Source organism: Pleurodeles waltl, chromosome 1_2 (assembly GCF_031143425.1).
Source record: "Pleurodeles waltl isolate 20211129_DDA chromosome 1_2, aPleWal1.hap1.20221129, whole genome shotgun sequence".
Taxonomy (NCBI): domain Eukaryota; kingdom Metazoa; phylum Chordata; class Amphibia; order Caudata; family Salamandridae; genus Pleurodeles; species Pleurodeles waltl.
The window spans coordinates 1,299,379,156-1,299,403,759 of NC_090437.1; the positions used below are offsets into that span (position 1 = coordinate 1,299,379,156).

Sequence of the window (24,604 nt, forward strand, 5' to 3'; positions counted from 1 at the left end):
GGGGAGGTGAAGTAATGTTAGTTCTTGCAGGTAAGTAAACCACCTACGGGGTTCAAATTGGGGTCCAAGGTAGCCCACCGTTGGGGGTTCAGAGCAACCCCAAAGTCACCACACCAGCAGCTCAGGGCCGGTCAGGTGCAGAGTTCAAAGTGGTGCCCAAAACGCATAGCCTTCAATGGAAAGAAGGGGGTGCCCCGGTTCCAGTCTGCCAGCAGGTAAGTACCCGCGTCTTCGGGGGGCAGACCAGGGGGGTTTTGTAGGGCACCGGGGCGGGGGGGGGGGGACACAAGCTCACACAAAAAGTACACCCTCAGCGGCACTGGGGCGGCCGGGTGCAGTGTGCAAACAAGCGTCGGGTTCGCAATTTAAATCAATGGGAGACCAAGGGGTCTCTTCAGCGGTGCCGGCAGGCAAGGGGGGGGGCTCCTTGACGTAGCCACCACCTGGGCAAGGGAGAGGGCCTCCTGGGGGTCACTCCTGCACTGAAGTTCCGATCCTTCAGGTGCTGGGGGCTGCGGGTGCAGGGTCTTTTCGACGTGTCGGGATTTCAGAGTCAGGCAGTCGCCGTCAGGGGGAGCCTCGAGATTCCCTCTGCAGGCGTCGCTGTGGAGGTTCATGGGGGACAACTTTGGTTACTCACGGTCTTGGAGTCGCCGGAGGGTCCTCCCTGAGGTGTTGGTTCTCCACCAGTCGAGTCGGGGTCGCCAGGTGCATTGTTGCAAGTCTCACGCTTCTTGCGGGGATTGCAGGGGTCTTTAAATCTGCTCCTCTGGATACAAAGTTGCAGTCTTTGTTGAACAGGGCCGCTGTTCTCTGGAGTTTCTTGGTCTCTTGGAAGCAGGGCAGTCCTCTGAGGATTCGGAGGTCGCTGGTCTTGGAGAAAGCGTCGCTGGAGCAGGTTTCTTTAGAAGGCAGGAGACAGGCCGGTAGGACTGGGGCCAAAGCAGTTGGTGTCTTCTTTCTTCTTCTGCAGGGGTTTTCAGCTCGGCAGTCTTCTTCTTCGGTAAGTTGCAGGAATCTAAATTCTTAGGTTCAGGGGAGCCCTTAAATACTAAATTTAAGGGCGTGTTTAGGTCTGGGGGGTTAGTAGCCAATGGCTACTAGCCCTGAGGGTGGGTACACCCTCTTTGTGCCTCCTCCCAAGGGGAGGGGGTCACAATCCTATCCCTATTGGGGGAATCCTCCATCTGCAAGATGGAGGATTTCTAAAAGTTAGTCACTTCAGCTCAGGACACCTTAGGGGCTGTCCTGACTGGTCAGTGACTCCTTGTTATTCTCATTATTTCCTCCGGCCTTGCCGCCAAAAGTGGGGCCGTGGCCGGAGGGGGCGGAAAACTCCACTAGCTGGAGTGGCCTGCGGTGCTGGAACAAAGGGGGTGAGCCTTTGAGGCTCACCGCCAGGTGTTACAGCTCCTGCCTGGGGGAGGTGTTAGCATCTCCACCCAGTGCAGGCTTTGTTACTGGCCTCAGTGACAAAGGCACTCTCCCCATGGGGCCAGCAACATGTCTCGAGTGTGGCAGGCTGCTAGAACCAGTCAGCCTACACAGGTAGTTGGTTAAGGTTTCAGGGGGCACCTCTAAGGTGCCCTCTGGGGTGTATTTTACAATAAAATGTACACTGGCATCAGTGTGCATTTATTGTGCTGAGAAGTTTGATACCAAACTTCCCAGTTTTCAGTGTAGCCATTATGGTGCTGTGGAGTTCGTGTTTGACAGACTCCCAGACCATATACTCTTATGGCTACCCTGCACTTACAATGTCGAAGGTTTGGCTTAGACACTGTAGGGGCACAGTGCTCATGCACTGGTGCCCTCACCTATGGTATAGTGCACCCTGCCTTAGGGCTGTAAGGCCTGCTAGAGGGGTGACTTATCTATACTGCATAGGCAGTGTGAGGTTGGCATGGCACCCTGAGGGGAGTGCCATGTCGACTTACTCGTTTTGTTCTCACCAGCACACACAAGCTGGCAAGCAGTGTGTCTGTGCTGAGTGAGGGGTCCCCAGGGTGGCATAAGCTATGCTGCAGCCCTTAGAGACCTCCCCTGGCATCAGGGCCCTTGGTACCAGGGGTACCAGTTACAAGGGACTTACCTGGATGCCAGGGTGTGCCAATTGTGTAAAACAAAAGTACAGGTTAGGGAAAGAACACTGGTGCTGGGGCCTGGTTAGCAGGCCTCAGCACACTTTCAAATCAAAACATAGCATCAGCAAAGGCAAAAAGTCAGGGGGTAACCATGCCAAGGAGGCATTTCCTTACAGTGACCATTTGGAAATCAGAGAGAGCATAACCACTGAGGTTCTGGTTAGCAGAGCCTCAGTGAGACAGTTAGTCATCACACAGGGAACACATACAGGGCACACTTATGAGCACTGGGGCCCTGCCTGGCAGGGTCCCAATGACACATAGACTAAAACAACATATATACAGTGAAATGTGGGGGTAACATGCCAGGCAAGATGGTACTTTCCTACAGACAGTCGCAGCCATATTCTTTTCTTTGTTTTCCGTTTTGGGGACCCAGTCGTGCCTGATGGATAGTGTTTCAGCCAGGCCCATGCTTCTTCAGGATCCTGACAAAAGGGCGTAGTCCCGTCCACCATAAGTTTCAGCCAGTAGGGGAAGAGTAGTGCATATGTTATCCCTTCCTCTCTTAGCGCTCTCTTTACCGCTGCGTAGGTGCCTCTTTTGGCCAGCATAGCTGCTTTAAAGCCTGGGAAGAGACTTGTTTGTCCCTCCCTCCACCATGAAAGGCCAAGCCACACGGGCCCTCTGCAACAGCAGGTCTCTAATAAAGAAGCTTGGCCACAACGGGTCAAGGCGGCCTACCGGGTTGCGTCTTTGCGCCAGTATGTGGTGCACCCTCTCCAGAGCAAAGAAGGGCATAAGGTCATGGCCGTCCATTAGATTACACAGCCATAGTTCAAGGAATTGCACCATATTACTCCCCTGTATTCCCTCTGGCAGTCCAACAATGCGGATGTTGTTGCAGCCTTCCGCATCTTCTGCTTGTCGTTCCAATCCATCCTCTCTGTCTGCTACATGTGACACTTGGAACTGCAGTGCTTAGTGGGGTGGCTGGAAGGTCGTCACTGCACATTCCACTTCCCGGACTTTATCGGTCAATTTCTGGTGGTCCGCACGCAGTAACCCTAACTCGGCTGCTACCTTGCCAATATCTCGCTGCATGGTGAGCTTGGGGTCTTCGATGGCCCCCAGTATTTTGTTTAGGGTGTCACTCATCTCTTCTGTTTCAGCGTGTGCAGTCACCTCTGGTATCTGATCAGGCAAGGTCTGGGACATTTGTCCCACAGGGCCCTGTGATTTAGGCTTCGTTTTCCGCCTGGTGAGCCCTTTCAGAGCTAAGCTAGGATGTGCGACGTGCCTCTGTCACTAGTGCTATAGAAGGGCTGCTCTGGGCCCCGCACTCAAATCCCACGGGTCACCTTTAGTCGGTTCTGCGGCCAGAGTGTCTACACAGTTCTGCTTCTACCCTTTTGCGAAGGCTGGGCCAGTCTCCAGCTTTCTTGTGGTGGGATTCCCACCATGAATCTCCTTGTGCTGTGGGCAGGCAAGGAGCCAGGCCCCTCCGTCTCACCCCCCTCCGCCACTCCAACAACCCCGCTGGGTCAGGCATCGTGCCCCCGCACCCTAGGGGGAAAACCACAATATTCGTGGGAGTCTAGTGCCGGACGGCTCCTAACATCAGGTTCAGCGCCGCATGCCGGACTGCCAGTAACCCATCACTGACTGGGCTGCGCCTCCTTCCTCTAGTTCCTCCTTTTGCCAAAGTCAATATACGATGCTTCTGGTCGGCGACCCCGGGTCTCGCTGTTAGCACCACGCGCCTCTATTGGGTATATACTAATCCCCTCAGTTTAGACTTGGGCATCTAATTGTTTTTTTTTTTTTTTATCCTTTCACCCAGGCATTGCCTCATGATTATAAATTTTGTTTCTTGTCACACAAATTGGTGGCACTTTTGAAATTACAAACAAGGACTTTGTCCCCTTGAGCTTTCCAGTTTTCTTCTGAGAAACCAGTATGTTCCCTCCTTATCTTACTTCATTACTTAAGTCCTGAAGAGACTCTCATATCTTTGAGGTACGAAAAACCATTGACATTTTTACAGAAATACAATTGAATGTTAAAACACTGATTTTAACTTTGTGTTCTTGGACTCTCTGATAAAGATATCATATATGGATGTCTGTTAAACCAATATACATGTATCATGTTCACTGTTATCACGTTTTTTGGTTATGTTGGGTCACTTGGGGTAATGTGCACCTTTCACTGCGCCTTGTTTCTCTTTATTCTTGCATAAATAAATTATATTGGCTCTATGTAATATTTAGAGCAGTGGTTCCCAACCTGTGGGCCGGGGACCCCTGGGGGTCCGCGAAGCCTCCTTAGGGGGTCCGCAACTGCTTTGAAAATTTAATAATATTAGGTTCCAACTATCAGTAATGGCTCAGTGGGGGTCCACGGAGTCCAATAATGAGTCAGTGGGGGTCCCCGGGCTCCAGTATTGATAAAATGGGGGTCCACAGAAGTAAAAAGGTTGGGAACCACTGATTTAGAGCATTATAGCAGTTTATTGAAGAAGTCACAAGCCATTTCGCTATTTTTATTCAAAATTTGATTAAACGAGTTCCATGTCTGCATGCCTGTGTAAACCTTATTCAGATACTCAAGTTCACATGGACATTTGGGTGGCTCTTTTGTTTTAAACAATATACTGCTAAACTTTAAGACATCTGATTGCGGCATAAGGTGTTCCAAAATTGGATGCTTTGCTCTCTTCTGCCATTTACTGTATTGCTTTTGAAATATTAAATATTTCGTTCATAAAGTTGCTTTTGAATATGCTGCAGGAAACCCATGTCACACAGACACCAACGCCACCAAAGATTTATTTGATGTGTTTTCTTAATGTTCGGTTGGAAAAACGTTTAACAAAAGATATTTCTGGAGATTGAAGAATAATTCGACACTGGAGGCACAGACAGCAACCAAAGTAGTCCAGGAATGACTCCAAATGCTTGGTTGAATTTTGGTATTGTTCTTTCTTTGAAGACCCTGGGCCAGGTTGTCGCTGGATGGCTCGCTTGTTGGTGGGTGGGAAACTACCACTGTAAATCATGTCCCATTTACAATGGAACGGTTCCTTAAACATGCTAGCACTCATTGTACAACCCCTGCCTACAGGAGGATCACATCAAGGCTAATTGTGTGTAGAAGGTGTTACACTGCAAAGAGACTGTTATGCACCAAAGGCACATTAACCATAAGATCTTGGAGTCCACACCAAGGAATACAACGAGTGTTAGAAGATATGAGGCACAGGATGCATTTTGCCATTGTTGATGTTGATGCACAGCAGAGCATGTCCCCGCTTTCTCAAAGGCTCCCACACTGTAGAGCAATATTTTCCAGAATCCACAAAGAAATTTACATGCTGTTGCAAAGACTGCGCCTAAGAGAGCCAGGAATCTGCTAAAGACTGTGGGATCAGCCTTGAGAGGACTTACCTCACAACAAAGTCTAGGAGATTGAGCACAGGCAGGATTTTGGCTTCAAGAGTCATGATCTTATTAAAGTTCTATAGAAGAATGCATTGAGGGCTAAGGATACCCGTCCTGAAATGAGGGCAAGGAAGCTGATGCATCAAAGTCTAGGGATTGCGTTGCAGCATTCTGAACAACTTAATATCAAACGTAGTAGTGTATCGACAGAAGGCAGTGATGTCATACAAAGAAGCATACGTATTGGCATGAACATTGATGCCAAATCACCAGACAGACGACCACCACAAGCTAACATGTCAAGGCACATTTTGAAGGCCTAACCATCCTGGATTTAGGACCTTGCCGATACCTAAGGAAACTATGGCAGTGTATGAGATTGCACATTACTTAAATCTCCACATATGCACACCCAGATTCAGAATGGAATGTGGATCCAGATCTCACATACCAGGGGTGTGATGCATTCACAAATACCGCATTGATTCTGCTGAAGCTTCCCTGTCCAATGAGATGTCCTCTTAGTATGTCGTCATTCAAAGATGGGGAACGTCTTCTTTAATCAAAAATGGCGGCACCATGAAGAAATAAAGATGCCAACAGCAAAACTTGTTAGTGCTTTGTAGCATCACCATTCATTCAGTGTAGACACCAAACAGGCAGGCCAAGTTTTAGCGGTAGATAATCGTTGCACAAATGCTGCCAATTGGATTATGCACACAGCCTAACCCACTGAAGATCAATTATTTATGCACTGTAATGAGCAGTCTCTCCTGGTGCTTTGTGATTATTTCTGGGATATTCCAACACCTATGCTTTATGGTAGGATAGTGCACAGCATCTGAAGCTACAGCCCTACACGCTGCAAACTGAGTCTCACAGGTATGTAACTTTTCCTTTCTGCAGCTGTGAAAAAGGTCACAAGATTTTTAAAGAAACCAAGGACATTCATCCCCTTTTTTTTATGCTAATCCTGTGTGTAGTGAGCCCTTAATGATTAACTGAAATCACCTTTTGTTAGTTCAAGACTTTACGTGAAACTGGAGAGAATTCCACGGTTGCCTCCTTAGTATGTTTACCAACGTTTATGAACCAAACTGAGTTTAATCTGCCTGTTCCAAGATCTGGGGTAGGTAAATGGCATTAAAAGTTTTGCAGCATTACGTTGTTGTGGATGGTCATAGGATGTATATCCTGCCACCTAGTGGTTTGTCCGGAATCGTTGAATTTGCTCATTCAGGCCAACCATGGGAGTGTGCTGATCCTTAACACCTCACACATTGGCAACATTTTCACATTTCTTTTCTTCCTCTTGTCTGCAGACATGATCTGGCCTCATAGCAAGTCCTGTGCAGAATGTGTAGTTTACATGTAAGTCACTGAATTGTTGGGGCTGGCTTGACCGCTTCATTACCATTATACTTTGTAAGCCACAGAAAATGGGTTCCGTCCAAATGTTGATTATCTTGAGTGCAGGTTCTGATTGGGCAGTCGTTGCATTCTTCTGCTGAAAAATGAAGATGCAGTTTGCCCCTTGGGAACTTTTGTGATCAACACAAGAAGAATTATTTGGTTATGGTGATATCCTTTTCACAATGAACATGATCAATGGAATGCGCTAATGGCTGATGGATTATAATTATGTTGTGTAGACCAGTATTTTGTTAGAGGGAATCTTGCGGATTCTTAAGTTCTTTAATATATTTATGCTAAAATCACTCGCCATCGTCAATCTGGGATTCTTTTGTAATTTTAAATAGTGGTAAACAGTGTGAAAATGTCTGAGCCCCAACAATAGTGTGGGTTAAGTATCACATCCACCATATTTGAAGCCACCAAACTTCAGCCAGTGAGGTGAAAGTGCTGAGCTCTCCTACTCCCCCTAGAGTCTATAATTGCTTAGATTTCTACTGTGTGTGAGGGGGTCCCCGAGAAAAGCTCTGTTCTAGCCTCTCTGTGACCTTACCCTGCTAAATTCCTGGTCTGCCCCTGTCTTGAACCAGTCCCATCTTTAGCTTTCAGACAACTGTAAGGTTTGGGGGTAATTATGTGGAACAGTTTCCACTTTCTGAGCTAATGAGAGTTTTCCTTGTAACAGAAATACTCTCTTCAAATCCTACTCTACCTGTGGATAGAAGCTCATCTACTTTGACGATCTGCATGAGCAGTGCGCGCAGTTTCATGCTGAGACATCTTTAAAACCTTCCCTTCCAAGATCGAAGGATAGGGAGAGGAAGTTGGCACTAGAATCGGTAAATAACCCACTTCCAAGGGGATAAAATGAAACAAAATGAAAGCGTAGCTATACCCTAAGGTGTAAACGTACTACATCATCGGGAGATACCAGCATAAAGAGGGAAATTGGAATAATCGCTTCCGAAGGATAAGGTGAAAGAAATCATGTTTTCATATGTTTACGAAAAGGCAAAAGATTTTCAGATCCAGCAACGTTGATGGGTAAGGTGTTAGAATGTTTTGTCACTGCATAAACAAATGCCCTCTTCTGGGGATGATTCTGTGAAAAGTACTCCACCAAACACTAATAGGAAGGTGGCACTGAAAAATAAACAGAGTTAACAAAACATGACTTACTTCCTAAAGTGCTTGCAGCACCCCCTTAAAGATTAAGACTAGAGTTTCCTTCGAGAAATACAAAAGCATGAATAACCAGCCTAATAATAAACTTTCATGACCAAAACTCCCCACTTAGACTTGCTAGAGGTAAACCTGTACAGAACATTTTGAGCTACAATGGGAGTTTTGGGGGCAGTCGACCAAAAGGAGGTGGTCTGCCAGTCGAGATAATTATGAAGGTGGTTCAGTCTGGGTGATTTCCATCTTGTTTTGGACTTCTCCCCCTAGGGAGATAGCCAAAGGGTTTTTTATCTTGGAATGTGTTGGATTCACTACCACCATTTTGATTACAGTTGGCCTGGTGGCAGGGAGAGCCGGCAGCACAATTTTTGGCGTTCTGAGGTGGTGGTGGTGGTGGTGGTGGTGTTGTCGTGATATAAGGCATGGCTGATAAAGTAGCACAGGCTTTGCACCTTCTGAGGGAGGCTGGGTGTCTTGATCTGGTGGTGGCTGGCGCAGAGGTAGTAGTGTCAGCCTTCCCGGCTTGGAGGGAGTCAGAGTGCATGTTGGCTGCTGTATTGGCTTGTCACCACGTAGGGTGAGGGCAACAGCAAGCAAAGATAAACCAGTCAGTGTACGGGGCAGTTCAAAGACTCATTGAGTGGCCCGCAAGGAGGCCCTTGAGTCTGGGGCCAGCGAGAAAAGTAGGGCAGTGCACCAGTTATGAGGACAGGAGGCGGGTGGGTGGGAGGATGCCATGGAAGTCCATTTTGCTTGAGGAGCAGGGCTGGTTGTACAGGGCCACGCAGGGGACCAGTACATAGGGTAGGGTAGGGTAGGGTAGGGTAGGGTGGGGCTGGGGGCGCAGGTGCGCGGGGGACATTGTCAGCATTGGTGGCAGTGCTCATAGAATGGGGCAATGAGGACGACAAGGGGGTTCACACGAAGGACAGTGTGTGGGGGGGGTGGAGTCCAAACTTTACGAGGGGGGAGCTGCATGGGGGTATAGGCAGCGGGGGAGCGAGGTAGGAGGGCTGTCAGGAGAGACAGGTGTCCATGGGAAACATATTAGGGGCAGTAGGTAGTGTACGGAGGTTTGTGTAACTGGAAGTGCGGAACAGGGCAGATGGTTTGGAGATACAGATTCAGGTTTGTGCCAGGCTTTAGGGGTGCAGGGAGCCAATACACCAGTTCTGTCTTCTTCTTTACAGGTCACAAAGAGCACCAGAGTAGAAGACTCCGCAGAGTCCGGTGCAACTCATATGGCCCAAGGGGAAGCGATCGCAGGACCCAGTGTGGTCCGCTGGATTAAGTCAGAGGACCAAGCAACAACTAGCAGAAGAAGTTCTGACAAGGCCTCGTCCGTGTTACCAGCAGGAAGGTTTAGAGCAGCCTCCGGCACCACCGGTGAACAGTTCGGACGGACCGCATCGGCAGAGCGGTATGGAGGGGTTTTAACGGCCCCCCAGGACATCGACTTTCAGGCCCAGGCGCAGCGGATGTCAGTGGTAAAACAGCATGGGGAAACCGCTGGCCCTAGTTGGGCAGGGGTAGATGATGCTGCTGGCGATATTCAACTGGCTTATGATGTGGACAGTCAGGAGAAAGACAAGGTAATGGATGAGGATGCTCCTGAGGATGTAGAGGGGCTTTGGTGGAATAAAGGTGAAAAATGGGCGGGTGGGCGCATTAATGTGTCTGTGTCTGGTGTGTTACAGGCAGCAGGTGATTCACAGCAGGGAGCGGTGCTGGAGAAATGGAGTCAACTGACTAGGCGGCAAGCCTCTGCACGGGCACTGACATTGATTCCAGGTAAGAAAAACAGGGAAGTGGTATCGGGTCCAGTGATGGTATCCACAGATGTGGGTGCTTTGGTGGTGGGGGGGGAGGGATTTCCTCAGGAGGAGATGATGTACAGCTGTGGGCAGGATGAGCCCAGGGATGAAAGTACTGGTACTGGCAAGGGGGAAGAGGTGGACTGTGCTGGGACCACAGTCGGCAGTAAAGGTCAGAAAGTTACCATACATAGGAATAATGAAGCCTTTGGGTGCACCATGGGTGCTGGCCACAAAAGAGAAAATATGGAAAAGGGAATATGTGGAGATGCGCTCATTAGTGCACAGGAGGGTGCACTCCAACGAGGGGTCGAAGGAGGAAGTGTATGAGCTCTCCAAGAGGCCACAGGTGCCTCCGACAATTGAGAAATGGACCACAGCATTTCTTATATACGCCAGTGTTAATTTCTTGCAATATCAAGAGTGCTGCATAGCACTGTTAAAATGCATGGATGTCATTTGTAAAGCACAGATCACACATTTCTAGGGCGCAGTATGACCATGAGTTCAGTGAGAACGTACGGCATTGGACTCAGAAGCAAAGTGTGGGAAGGTTAACTCTGACTTGTGCCAACACACCATGGGCCCTCCAGATTCAGGAAATCAATTTTCACTCATCTTATATCTGCTGTTTCAGGGATGCCCCACCCGAGGAGCGGCGGGGTCAGCTACGAAGGGACAAGGTGGATCATGGGGAGTGTGTTGGTACTGTAACAAGGGCTTGTGCACACAGGAGTATTGCCAGTTTCGACATGAGTGTTTGAAATGTTCTGGGAAGCCCCCGCTCATACACTGCTTCAGTGCTGCAGGAGGACACCAAGGGCAGACATCAGGGCAGAGGCAGCAACATCCAGGGAGCTCTGGTCCTTACTAGCCACAGCAGTTGTTTGGTCACAGGGAGTGTTATTTCTGGGGATTGAGATTGGCCATAGCGCTTACATCGCCTGTGAGTTGAACAACAAGAAACAAAAAATACAGAGCTTGCTGCTCGTCATGATTGGAAAAGAAAAAGTGAGGATGAAGGAGGTGCAGGTTCTACTAGGGCATTTTAATTTTGCATGCAGATTGCTCAGAGCTTGGCGTACATTTTGCAGAAGGCTTGGCCTGACACTGTCCCATCAATACATACACTTGTTGGTAGGGGTTAAAAAGAGATTTCAGCTTGTGGGGTTTCTTTCTGAATTCCTTCAACTGAATTCCATTGTGCAGCCCGGTCGAAACTGAGCGGGACATACAGATCTCTTTGGATGCAGCAGGGGGCATGGGGTTTGACCTATATTGACAAGGGTATTGCTGTGCGGAAGAATTGGCCAGCAGGGTGAAAGTTGGATGGCCAGGTGCATTGTATTCCTGGAATTCTTACCACTGGTGGTAGCCATCACATTGTAGGGCTCTGAATTGGCAGATCAAAGGAAAATGTTCAGTATGGATAACATGGCAGTGGTCCAGATCGTAAATGGTCAGTCAACCAGGAAAGCGCAAAGTGTTGAAGTTGCTGCAAGTATCTATGCTTGGATGCCTGAGACATGACATTTTGTTCAAAACAAGACAAGTGCTTTGAGTGAATGACATTGCGGATTGTCTTGTTCACAGTGGGAGAGATTCCATGGGCTAGCCACAGAGGTGGACAGACACAAGATGCTTATGCTGATAGAACTGTGGACAGTGGGAAACAAAGGGTGGTGCAACTGGTGGTGGGATTGTTGGTCGATTTCACTAGGAGAGCAAACGGACAGGCTTGGTCAGAATTTGTGGAAGCTAGGGCACAGACTGGCGAGGTGAAGGACAGAAGATGTGGTACAATTTAGACTGAAAGGGTATTGTCAGGGGTGATCCTAGCTAGGAAGTTATCAGGCATGACCTTCATGGGAAAATTAGCATGGGGTTACACGCCGTCCGCAGTGGAACTGGGGAAGAGAATGCTTGAAGGTTTGGTGAGGGAGCAGGGTCGAGAAGGGCAGCCTTTGTCATGTTATTTTGTAAAGGTATCACGTCTTGGCAATGGTATAATACAGGGCTGAGTCATGTTTGTTCACCATACTTATTGGTGAGGGAGATAGAAGGGGTTGTGCTGGAAGGATAGTACAAGGCAGGAGGATAGGATGGAAATATGGCTGCATAACTCTTAAGACTGACCAGTCGTCGAAGGGCAGGAGAGTGGCTTTTTAGACTTACCTGGTAACTACCCTCTGCCCAGTATACTTAGGTGACAAGGGGCGAGTAGTTTCAGGAGCTTCCTACGTTTAGCTTTTTAGGCGTGTGTGGGAGGGGTGTCCCATTATAGTGTTCCAACTGCTGTCCGTTCTGCACAAGGCCCTGAAGAGTTTGGGGGTTTCTGTGGCAGCGCATGGAATGCATTCCTTTCGCATTGGGGCAGCAACTGAGGCTGGCAGGAGAGCATGGACACTGGAGGACATTGTGCTTTTGAGGGAGATGGTCTTCGGATTGCTGAAGAAAATATGTGCTGTTGGAAGGGTTGGATTGTTAAGAACGTGGGTAGGTTATTGTTTAAACATGTATTGCTGTTATCTCTTACAGGTTCCGTTCCAGGCCCAGCAGCTGCGGATAAATCCATTTGGGTGGTGGGCCACTCTTCCATAAAGTGGGCCGAGAAGCAAGCGGCAAAGAGTGAGCATGGAGTGAATCTGGGTTTTGACCATCATCTGTTCCCGATTACCTGGCGGGGTAAAGAGAATATGCGATGGAAAGAGTTACTGAAGTGTTTGAACAGCATGTTGTCTGGCAGAAGATGCCCAGATGTTTTGGTGATTCACCTTGGAGAAAACGATTTCGTGGCAGAAACTGGACTGGATCTGATGCGTGCAATGAAGCAGGATTTATTGGAGATTAAGAGACAGTGGATAGGATGCTCTGTGATATGGACAGAGCTTATTCCTAGACGGACCTGGGAAGGGGCCAACAAGCCAGCAGCGATTGACAGAGCTCGTAGAAAAGTTAACCGGGAGATGAGTGTTTTTTGCAGACACGAGGATTTTGGGCGAATTTGGCATTCGGAAATCAAATATAACGATGCAAAATGTTTTCGAGGAGATGGGGTGCATCTCTCCAAGTTTGGTATGAATTTGTACATGCTGGAATTGAGAGAGGTGCTGGCCAGGACTCTGAATATTCGTCTGTGATTTGGGTCAAGATAGTCAGTTAAGGTGATTGGAGTGGGGCAGAAAAACCATCAAACAGGCCTTCTCTCTGGGTGGTGGTGGCGGCCTAGAAAGTTTTGCCAAAGTTTTATTGGTGTTGCCAATGGCGAACCACCCTGAAAGGGCGGGGATAAACAACCTCTCGCCTGGACTAGCTTTGTAAGTTAAAGGTTACATACAGAAAGTTAAGTTGGTTAGGAAGTAGATAGTTGCACGGTTAGGTATGTGGGGGGGGGCATTAGGGTGGTGGTAAGAGAATAGATAATGTTTTTGTATAGTTAGTTTTTAGATTTGTAAGGCAGAATGCCCAGGGAAATTGCCATGTGCACCTGTTTTAATAAAGTTCCCTTTTTCATACTAAATGAAGTGGTAAGTGCTCTGAGCTGCGCTCCTCTCTCCCAATTTATCACTCTTTCTGGACTTTACAGTTGCGGTTCAGAAGATGAGAAGAAAGTTTGCCCCAGTTAAACAGCTACTCAAGGCAGATATCCAGTTTACGTTGTGTCCTGCTGGCGTTAAGGTCACCTGCGAGGGGAAGCAATCTATTTTCCAAACACCACACCAAGCTTTTGTAACCAAACTGTAATAGGAATCTTGGCGTGGGCATACGGCACAAATCTATTTGCTGTTCCACCAGACTCACTCCTTTAAACACTTGTGTATCTTAATACATTTATCTGATGTTTGCTTAACCTGACATTTTAATATTTTTTTTAATATATTTTTTTATTGATCTTTTTGTTTCTTTTCCCTCAGTTTTTATAACATACAATAAATAACCACCCCTCCCCCTCCAACCATCCTACCCTACCTGGTCACGCATCACAAGACCAGAGGTGTGGAATTTATTAAAATATCTACTTGTCCAGGGGACAGGTTGTTTCTCAAATCTACTTGTCCTGTAAAAAGATCTACTTGTCCCTTTGGTGCCATGTAGTGTGGCGACAAATTATGGCAGCAATCTCATTATGTAAGAGCTCTGATAATAGCCTCTCTGATTATGCCAGGGCTACTACCTTAGTAGGGCTTGAATACTTGCAGTTTCAATCCCTTCTGTAGCAATTTCCTTATTTTGCCACCTTTCTGCAGATCTGCATACTGGGGCTGGAGGAAGCAGTAAGCAATAGTTCCAGGGCTGGAATGCCTTTGAGTCTGCAAACCTACTAACCTGCATGTTTGAAAGATTTTCACCAGCTTCTCTCTAATATTTTCCCATAATAAGAAAGGTTGGACATTTACTCCTGACAATGGCAGAATTAGAACTTCTTCCAGGGTTGGGAAGAAAGTGGCTGGAGGGAAAATGAACTTGCAAATGCTCAATAGATTTTCACATGAGCAAATCTACACATCGTATTTACCCATGCTAAAATACAGTTCACAAATATTTTATAGGGGTACGACATATACCATGGGTGCACTTTTGTGACTTTCTTTAAGAATTTGGGGCCACATGTCGGTAGGTTCAGATTTGCGACCCGCAAATTGCGAATGTAGGATGGTGTTCCTGACACCATCTGTGATTCGCAAGGGCTTTGCAAATGCCCACCTCATGAATAATCATGAGGTGGGTCGCAATTTGCGACCCCCTTGCGAATGGCGGCCCTCACAGGGATGGTGGCCTGCTGGAGACAGCAGACCACCATGTCTGTGACTGCTTTTCAATAAAGCAGTTTTTTTTGTTTTGTAATGCAGTCAGTCTTCCTTAAAGGAAAACGAGATGCATTACAAAAATGAAACGTTTTCGTTTCATTTTTTTACAGTGACATTCACAATGGGGAATGGGTCCCATGGGGACCCCTTCCCTTTAGCGAAAGTGTTAGCACCCATTCGAAATGGGTGCAAACTGCGATTGGTTTGCGCCCGCGGTCACAAAACAATCCTACATTGCACTGCAAGTCGCAATTAGGAAGGGAACACCCATTCCTAATTGCGAGTCGCAAATCCGTTTTGCGATTCGGTAACCAGGTTACTGAATCATAAAACTGGGTTTGTGCATCGCAATGTGCTTTTTGCACGCCGCAAACAGCGAAAGTCGCTCTTTGCGACATGCAAAAAGCTACCTACATGTGGGTCTTGGTCCCTAATTAGGTCTGGTGTTAACAAAGACCTTTTGTTTTTATTAAACTTCTATGTTCGATGGCATCTGTCGCTGTAGATACGCATGTTCTGCAATGGCTCGCCATCTGGTGTTGGGCCGGAGTGTTACAAGTTGTTTTTCTTCGAAGAAGTCTTTCGAGTCACGGGACCGAGTGACTCCTCCTTTTGTCTCCATTGCGCATGGGCGTCGACTCCATCTTCGATTGTTTTTTTTCCGCCATCGGGTTCGGACGTGTTCCTGTCGCTCCGAGTTTCGGAACGGAAAATTAGCTAATTTCGGAAGATTTTCGTCGGTATTGTTGCGTTCGGGATCGGCGTACTTAGATTCCACACCGCATCGAAGATCGAAGAGCTCCGGTGCCCTTCGGGGTAGTTTTTCAATCCTCCGTCGGGGCCTGGTCGGCCCGACCGCGTGCTGAAGAACGCCGATGGAACGGACCCCGTTCCGTTTCTGCCCCAAATGCCACAATAAATACCCCTACACAGACCAACACTTGGTCTGCAACCTGTGCCTGTCACCTGAGCACAGCGAAGACACCTGCGAGGCCTGTCGTGCGTTCCGATCCCGAAAAACACTCCGAGACCGTCGAGCCAGAAGACTTCAGATGGCGTCCGCACCGACAGCCCAACGGGAGTTCGAGGAACAGGAAGAGGAAGGTACCTTCTCGATCCAAGACTCAGACTCCGAAGGATTCGACGATACACAAACCGTGAGTAAGACGTCGAAATCCACTCAGAGGAACATTTACAAGGCCCAGGGGACGCCACTGCCACCAGGCCATGGCTCGACCCATAAATTCGGTGACCGACCGTCGGCACCGAAAAAGGCCCAAACAGTGCCGAGATCGTCCGACTCCGGTCGAGACACCGGCACGCAGCCTTCTCGGGACCGAGAAAGTGCTGGAGACAAGCCTCGACACCGAGATGCCGGTGTGGACACGGCTCGACGCCGAGACAGCGGCACCGAAACAGATCGACGCCGAGAGGTTTCGGCCCCGAAAAGGAAAAAAGTCACCTCGGAGCCGAAAAAACACGCAGACAAAGTTTCGATGCCGAAACAAACTGCAAGCGACCCAGCTTCAGGCTCTTATACAGAAGAGCACTCGCTAACCTCCCAAATGCAGAAGCATAGGTTTGAGGAAGAGCTACAAGCAACTGATGTGGACCATACGCAAAAGCGTATCTTCATTCAGCAGGGGACAGGAAAAATAAGCACCCTTCCCCCCATTAGGAGAAAGAGAAGGTTGGAGTTCCAGACGGAACAAACACCACAACCAAAAGTGGTGAAAAGAGTTACACCACCACCCTCTCCTCCGCCCGTGATTAACGTTTCACCAGCACAAACTCCATCACACTCCCCAGCTCACACCACCATGAGCCAGGGTGACCAAGATCAGGACGCATGGGACCTATACGACGCCCCAGTGTCAGATAACAGTCCGGAGGCATACCCTACAAAGCCATCTCCACCAGAAGACAGCACCGCGTACTCTCAAGTGGTGGCTAGAGCAGCACAATTTCACAACGTAAGCCTCCACTCAGAACAGGTCGAGGATGATTTCTTATTCAACACACTCTCCTCCACCCACAGCTCATACCAAAGCCTGCCTATGCTCCCTGGTATGCTCCGGCACGCAAAAGACATCTTTAAGGAGCCGGTCAAAAGTAGGGCAATCACACCAAGGGTGGAAAAAAAGTATAAGGCGCCTCCTACGGACCCGGTTTTCATCACTACACAGCTGCCACCAGACTCTGTCGTTGTAGGAGCAGCTAGGAAAAGGGCCAACTCTCACACATCTGGAGATGCACCACCCCCAGATAAAGAAAGCCGCAAGTTCGATGCAGCTGGTAAAAGAGTCGCAGCACAAGCTGCAAACCAGTGGCGCATCGCGAACTCCCAGGCACTACTTGCGCGCTATGACAGAGCCCACTGGGACGAGATGCAACATCTCATTGAACATCTGCCCAAGGACTTACAAAATAGGGCAAAACAAGTGGTTGAGGAGGGACAGACCATCTCCAACAACCAGATACGCTCCTCCATGGACGCTGCAGATACAGCTGCACGGACAATTAATACATCTGTAACTATCAGAAGGCATGCATGGCTCCGAACGTCTGGATTTAAACCAGAGATTCAACAAGCAGTTCTCAATATGCCTTTTAATGAAAAAGAACTGTTCGGTCCAGAAGTGGACACAGCGATTGAGAAACTCAAAAAAGATACGGACACTGCCAAAGCCATGGGCGCACTCTACTCCCCGCAGAGCAGAGGGAATTACAGCACATTCCGTAAAACGCCCTTTCGAGGGGGGTTTCGGGGTCAAAGCACACAAGCCAGCACCTCACAAGCCACACCGTCCAGTTACCAGGGACAGTATAGAGGAGGTTTTCGGGGACAATATAGAGGAGGGCAATTCCCTAGAAATAGAGGAAGATTTCAAAGCCCCAAAACCCCTACTACTAAACAGTGACTCACATGTCACTCACCCCCTCCACACAACACCAGTGGGGGGAAGAATAGGTCATTATTACAAAGCATGGGAGAAAATCACTACAGACACTTGGGTTCTAGCAATTATCCAACATGGTTATTGCATAGAATTTCTACAATTCCCTCCAAACATACCACCAAAAGCACAAAATTTAACAACACACCATTCCAATCTCCTGGAGATAGAAGTGCAGGCACTATTGCAAAAGAATGCAATCGAATTAGTGCCAAACACACAAATAAACACAGGAGTTTACTCACTGTACTTTCTGATACCAAAGAAGGACAAAACACTGAGACCAATCCTAGACCTCAGAGTAGTGAACACTTTCATCAAATCAGACCACTTCCACATGGTCACACTACAAGAAGTATTGCCATTGCTAAAACTACACGACTACATGGCAACTTTAGACCTCAAGGATGCTTATTTCCATATACCAATACACCCATCGCACAGGAAATACCTAAGGTTTGTATTCAAAGGAATACATTACCAATTCAAGGTACTGCCTTTCGGATTAACAACCGCACCAAGAGTCTTTACCAAATGTCTAGCGGTAGTCGCTGCACACATAAGAAGGCAGCAAATACATGTGTTCCCATATTTGGACGACTGGCTAATCAAGGCCCATTCGTTCATACAGTGCTCAAATCACACAAATCAGATCATACAAACCCTCTTCAAACTCGGGTTCACCGTCAACTTTACAAAATCCAACATTCTGCCGCGCAAGGTACAACAATACCTAGGAGCCATAATAGACACATCAAAGGGAGTAGCCACTCCAAGTCCACAAAGAATTCTAAATTTCAACACCATCATACAACGCATGTATCCAACACAAAAGATACAGGCAAAGATGGTATTACAACTCCTAGGCATGATGTCTTCATGCATAGCCATTGTCCCAAACGCAAGACTGCACATGAGGCCCTTACAACAATGCCTAGCATCACAGTGGTCTCAAGCACAGGGTCACCTTCTAGATCTGGTGTTAATAGACCGCCAAACTTACCTCTCGCTTCTGTGGTGGAACAACATAAATTTAAACAAGGGGCGGCCTTTCCAAGACCCAGTGCCACAATACGTAATAACAACAGATGCTTCCATGACAGGGTGGGGAGCACACCTCGATCAACACAGCATACAAGGACAATGGAACGTACATCAAACAAAACTGCATATCAATCACCTAGAACTTCTAGCAGTTTTTCAAGCACTAAAAGCTTTCCAACCAATAATAGTTCACAAATACATTCTCGTCAAAACAGACAACATGACAACAATGTATTATCTAAACAAGCAGGGGGGGACGCACTCCACGCAGTTAAGCCTGCTAGCACAAAAAATTTGGCATTGGGCAATTCACAACCAAATTCGCCTAATAGCACAGTTTATACCAGGGATCCAAAATCAACTCGCAGACAATCTCTCTCGAGATCATCAACAGGTCCACGAATGGGAAATTCACCCCCAAATTCTGAACACTTATTTCAAACTCTGGGGAACACCTCAGATAGACTTGTTTGCGACAAGGGAGAACGCAAAATGCCAAAACTTCGCATCCAGATACCCACACAAACAATCCCAAGGCAATGCCCTATGGATGAACTGGTCAGGGATATTTGCTTACGCTTTTCCTCCTCTCCCTCTCCTTCCTTACCTGGTAAACAAACTCAGTCAAAGCAAACTCAAACTCATATTGATAGCACCAACTTGGGCAAGGCAACCCTGGTACACAACGCTGCTAGACCTATCAGTGGTACCCTGCATCAAATTGCCCAACAGGCCAGATCTGTTGACACAGCACAACCAAAAGATCAGACACCCAGATCCAGCATCGCTGAATCTAGCAATCTGGCTCCTGAAATCCTAGAATTCGGGCACTTACAACTTACCCAAGAATGTATGGAAGTCATAAAACAAGCCAGAAGGCCATCCACCAGGCACTGTTATGCAAGTAAATGGAAGAGGTTTGTTTGCTACTGCCATATTAATCAAATACAACCATTACACACAACTCCAGAACATGTAGTGGGTTACTTGCTTCAGTTACAAAAATCTAACCTAGCTTTCTCTTCCATTAAAATACACCTTGCAGCAATATCTGCATACCTGCAGACTACCTATTCAACTTCCCTATATAAGATACCAGTCATTAAAGCATTCATGGAGGGCCTTAGGAGAATTATACCACCAAGAACACTACCTGTTCCTTCATGGAACCTAAATGTTGTCCTAACTAGACTTATGGGTCCACCTTTTGAACCCATGCACTCCTGCGACATACAGTTCCTAACCTGGAAGGTGGCATTTCTCATCGCCATTACTTCCCTAAGAAGAGTAAGCGAGATTCAGGCGTTTACAATACAGGAACCTTTTATACAACTACACAAAAATAAAGTCGTCCTAAGGACCAATCCTAAATTTTTGCCAAAGGTTATTTCACCGTTCCATCTAAATCAAACAGTGGAACTTCCAGTGTTCTTTCCACAGCCAGATACCGTAGCTGAAAGGGCACTACATACATTAGATGTCAAAAGAGCATTGATGTATTACATTGACAGAACAAAAAACATCAGAAAGACTAAACAACTCTTTATTGCATTTCAAAAACCTCATGCAGGAAACCCAATTTCAAAACAAGGTATAGCCAGATGGATAGTTAAATGCATCCAAATCTGCTACCTTAAAGCTAAACGACAGCTGCCCATTACACCAAGGGCTCACTCAACCAGAAAGAAAGGTGCTACCATGGCCTTTCTAGGAAACATCCCAATGCAAGAAATATGTAAGGCAGCCACATGGTCTACGCCTCACACATTCACCAAGCACTACTGTGTAGACGTGTTATCCGCACAACAAGCCACAGTAGGTCAAGCTGTATTAAGAACATTATTTCAGACTACTTCCACTCCTACAGGCTGATCCACCGCTTTTGGGGAAATAACTGCTTACTAGTCTATGCAGAACATGCGTATCTACAGCGACAGATGCCATCGAACTGAAAATGTCACTTACCCAGTGTACATCTGTTCGTGGCATCAGTCGCAGTAGATTCGCATGTGCCCACCCGCCTCCCCGGGAGCCTGTAGCAGTTTGGAAGTTACCTTCAATTATTTATATATGTGTCATCTCAACCTTAAATAGGTGCATACTTAGTCACTCCATTGCATGGGCACTATTACTACAATTCAACTCCTACCTCACCCTCTGCGGGGAAAAACAATCGAAGATGGAGTCGACGCCCATGCGCAATGGAGACAAAAGGAGGAGTCACTCGGTCCCGTGACTCGAAAGACTTCTTCGAAGAAAAACAACTTGTAACACTCCGGCCCAACACCAGATGGCGAGCTATTGCAGAACATGCGAATCTACTGCGACTGATGCCACGAACAGATGTACACTGGGTAAGTGACATTTTCATTCTCTCTCTTTCGGCTGGCTTTACTGTGAGCGATCGCATTCTGCTCTTCCACAAGGAGCATATTGGCACACAAAGTAGTTTTGTTCAGTGTCAGGAACTACAGTGGCAATCAGTGACGTAACGAAACTGGAAGGTGCCCCTTTGCAAAGAACATGGAGGAGCCCCCTCTCCAGACTCACTCAGGCCAGGTGCTGTGCTGAAGGGGCCCCCTGGAGGGCAGCTGCGGGGCCTTTTGTTATGCCACTGGTGGCAACGTGTGCTTTTAGAGTTCAAAAACTTTTTTTTTTTTTTTGCCAGTGTTTGTTACAGTGTTGAGGGCCTGATAGCTCCCACAACAATAAAGTGTTACAAAAGCCATGTCAAAACAAGACCCGCATTGATGAAACTAAAAGACTTATAAAAATATGTCAGATCATTTGGCTTTGTCAGTGTTTGTTTATTTTCATGCTTCCCATAATCGTGTTGAAAATGGTTACACTGATTTTCCATTAGAAATATTTTTGGGAAATACTAGCATGCACCAACACATTTTACTAAATGACACTTCATTTGCATCTAATCAGAGGGCATTCTGGGAGCATTATACTTCACCTCATAGCCTAAACTTTTCAAACATGTGTATACACGTTTTTTTTTTTTGTACTGGAACCAACGTCAGTAGTGAAGTGTGACCTTAAAACATTTATTTACAGCACTCACCCTAATAATGAAGGCTTTCAAATAATGAACCATAAATACAAGTTCAAACAGTATTATCTTTTGGAAACACATTACCTCAACTGCAGAGAGTTCCACTCTCTTTAAACAGACAAAGGGTTTGTGCTGCAGAGGGTTGGGCCTACTTGTCCCAAGGACAAAATAAACATAAAAACTTGTTGCCCTTGACCCCAAACAAGATGTCCCGGGTGTCGGGCGATAGGAATTCCACATCCCTGCAAGACCATGCCTTCCAAACTTTTCTTTGGACAGCCTCGTCCTCATATATTGCTTTTTCTTGTGTACAGCACAAATCCATCTCTCTGTCCCATTCTCTAATCTCTGTGGGTCCTGACGAGCCCCATCTGTGTGCTATTTCCCGTTTGGCAAGAACAAACCCCAGATTAATCAACGTCCATTGGTAGGAGGTGGGGTCTGAATAGTTCTGTACTCCCAATAAAACCAAGGGAGCTGTCATCTCGATCTTCAATCCAGTAACCACCTCTAATCTCTGCACTTTCTCCCAAAACTTTCAATACTGGACAGCCCCAGATTGCATGTAGGAAAGTTCCTAATTGTCCACCTTTTCGAAGACGGAAGTCATTAAAGATCTTTCAATTAACTTTGAGATGTGTTGTGTAAAACTTTTTTGTAAACTTTTGAGTTGTATCAAGCGACATTGGGCCTTATTGCTACTTATCTGGGAAATTGTACATTTTCTACCCATTCGTCATCATCTTTATCACCATTATCAAACTGCCATTACGTAAGCAAAATCGTTTTTGTAAGGGTCCATCAAGTAATCTATACTCCAGTGGGGAGGGTTCTATAATTTCTTTCCCCATTGTATTCCGTGCCTTTAGTGTATGTCGTAGGTATAAATATCGAAATATGTGGGAGGAAGCCACCTTAAACTCTGCCTGAAAGTGGGAGAACAATGCCATTCCATTGGTGTTCCAAACGTCCACCAAAGAACTGATCCCTATTAGATCCAACTGTCGGAAGCCTTCAAGTTTCGTAACTTCTTTCAGTCTTGTACCCACCCAGAGTGTGGTCCATGGGGCAAGCCTTCCTTTCCATCCCATCATTCTATGGAGCTAGTTTGACAGCTTCACTGGTGGCCTTGTGGCAGGCGGAGCCTCTTTATTTTTTCCAGCCTCCCCTCCCCCCACCACCAAGTATTGCACATGTAGGTACCTTTTCTCTCCCATCATCTCCCTAACCATGCAAAATTTAAGGTGAGTTAGCGGTGTATAGACTTAATTATAGACAATTTGTAGTAATGTCTTACATTAGAAAGGGCAAAACTTCCTTCTTAAGTAGAGTGTAGTAACGTTGCAAGTGCTATTCTAGGGGTACCTCACTGCCATATCAAGTTCTGCAGAATCATATCTACGGCTTGGAAGAATTGTTTCAGGATCCTGTAGAGGGTGTTTTGCAATATGTAAGTAAAGCAGGGGAGGGCTACCATCTTACACAACTCTGCCTTCCCCCAACAACGAAAGGGGGAGTCCTCCCCAGTATTACATCTCTACTGCAAAATTTAGAGAAGGATGTGAAAGATTCTTCATAATGCAAAATGGGAGTCTTGGATGAATGTATGTCGGAACAACGCATGCCTGAACAACGAGGTCGGAACGACGACTGCGTTGTTACCACTAATGCCTTTACCACGAATGCCTTAACAATGATTTTTCGTTGTAAATGCATTCATGGTAAAGGCATTAGTGATAGGTATGCATGGTTCCAGCATGCGTCCCCCCTGGCCCTCCACCCCCACCCCTAAAAAATACCGCGACCCCCCACCCTTCCTCTAAAACCCCCCACCCTTGCCCCTAAAACTACCCCAACCCTCCACCTCGTCCCTAAAATTACCGCAACCCCCACCCTGCCCCTAAAACAACCCCAACCCCGCCCCATCCCTGAAACCTAAAGTACCCCACCCCTAAAACCACCCGCCCCTAAAATTACCCGATCCCCAAACCCACCCCAACCCCCACCCATCCCTAAAACCTAAACTACCCCCACCCAAAAACCTAAAATCCCCCCAACCCCATCCCTAAAATTAGCCGACCCCCAACCCACCCCTAAAACCACCGCAACCCTCACCCTTAAAACCTAAACCACCCCAATCCCCACCCCTAAAAAACCTAAACCACCCGACCAGCCCCTAAAACAAAAAATACCACTCCCCCAAACCTAAACCGCTCGACCCTCGCCCCTAAAACTAAAAATACCCCTCCCTCCCCGCCCTAAACTTAAACCGCCCTGACACCCCTCCCCTAAAACCACAACCCCCACCCTGCCCCTAAAACAAAAAATACCCCGACCACCCCCCACCACCCCGCCCCCAAAACTAAAACCTCAACCCCCCGCCCCTAAAACTAAAAATACCCTGACTCATCGCGTCGTCCTCCTCAGCAGACTCCTTTGTTTTGTGCCTTAACCACGCATTTGCGTTGTTCAGCACATGCGTGGTTAAGGCACAAAACAACAAAGTCGTGGTTAACGAAAGCGTTGTTCTGCTTTTGTTGCTCACAACTTCGTTGTTCCGGAGTCTGCATTCAGGGCATTTCCCGTCTTGGATATCCCAATGCCTAAATATTTAAAATGTGTCTGTTCTACTCACAACGGGAGAGGAAGAGGAGTATTCGCTAGCCATGAGCCTATCGGGAAGATCAAGGATTATTCTCAATTAACATAGAGTCCTGAGTATTCGCCAAATAATGTGAATATCTGTTTTTATTCTACCTAGGGATCTATCAGGGTTGGACATATACAACAGCACATAT

General features: G+C 47.2%; 1 protein-coding gene and 1 long non-coding RNA gene across 3 annotated transcripts in view; one reads left to right on the top strand and one right to left on the bottom strand.

Annotated features, from left to right (window-relative positions):
- LOC138250551 (uncharacterized) overlaps positions 1-24,604 on the top strand; it is a 235,957-nt gene that overhangs the window by 94,786 nt on the left and 116,567 nt on the right. Inside the window, exons 4-6 of one of the 2 annotated variants that reach the window (XM_069205541.1) lie at positions 9,313-9,714; positions 9,820-9,913; positions 12,475-13,944. The exons of the other annotated variant lie outside the window; for it this stretch is intronic. Coding sequence (XP_069061642.1) covers positions 9,313-9,714; positions 9,820-9,913; positions 12,475-13,076 — 1,098 coding nt within the window. The 3' untranslated portion in view covers positions 13,077-13,944. Of the gene's footprint in view, positions 1-9,312; positions 9,715-9,819; positions 9,914-12,474; positions 13,945-24,604 lie in introns of those variants that run through there. 2 annotated transcript variants of the gene reach the window in all.
- The window catches only part of LOC138250561 (uncharacterized), a 200,948-nt gene that overhangs the window by 93,352 nt on the left and 82,992 nt on the right, over positions 1-24,604 (bottom strand). The window lies entirely within an intron of this gene.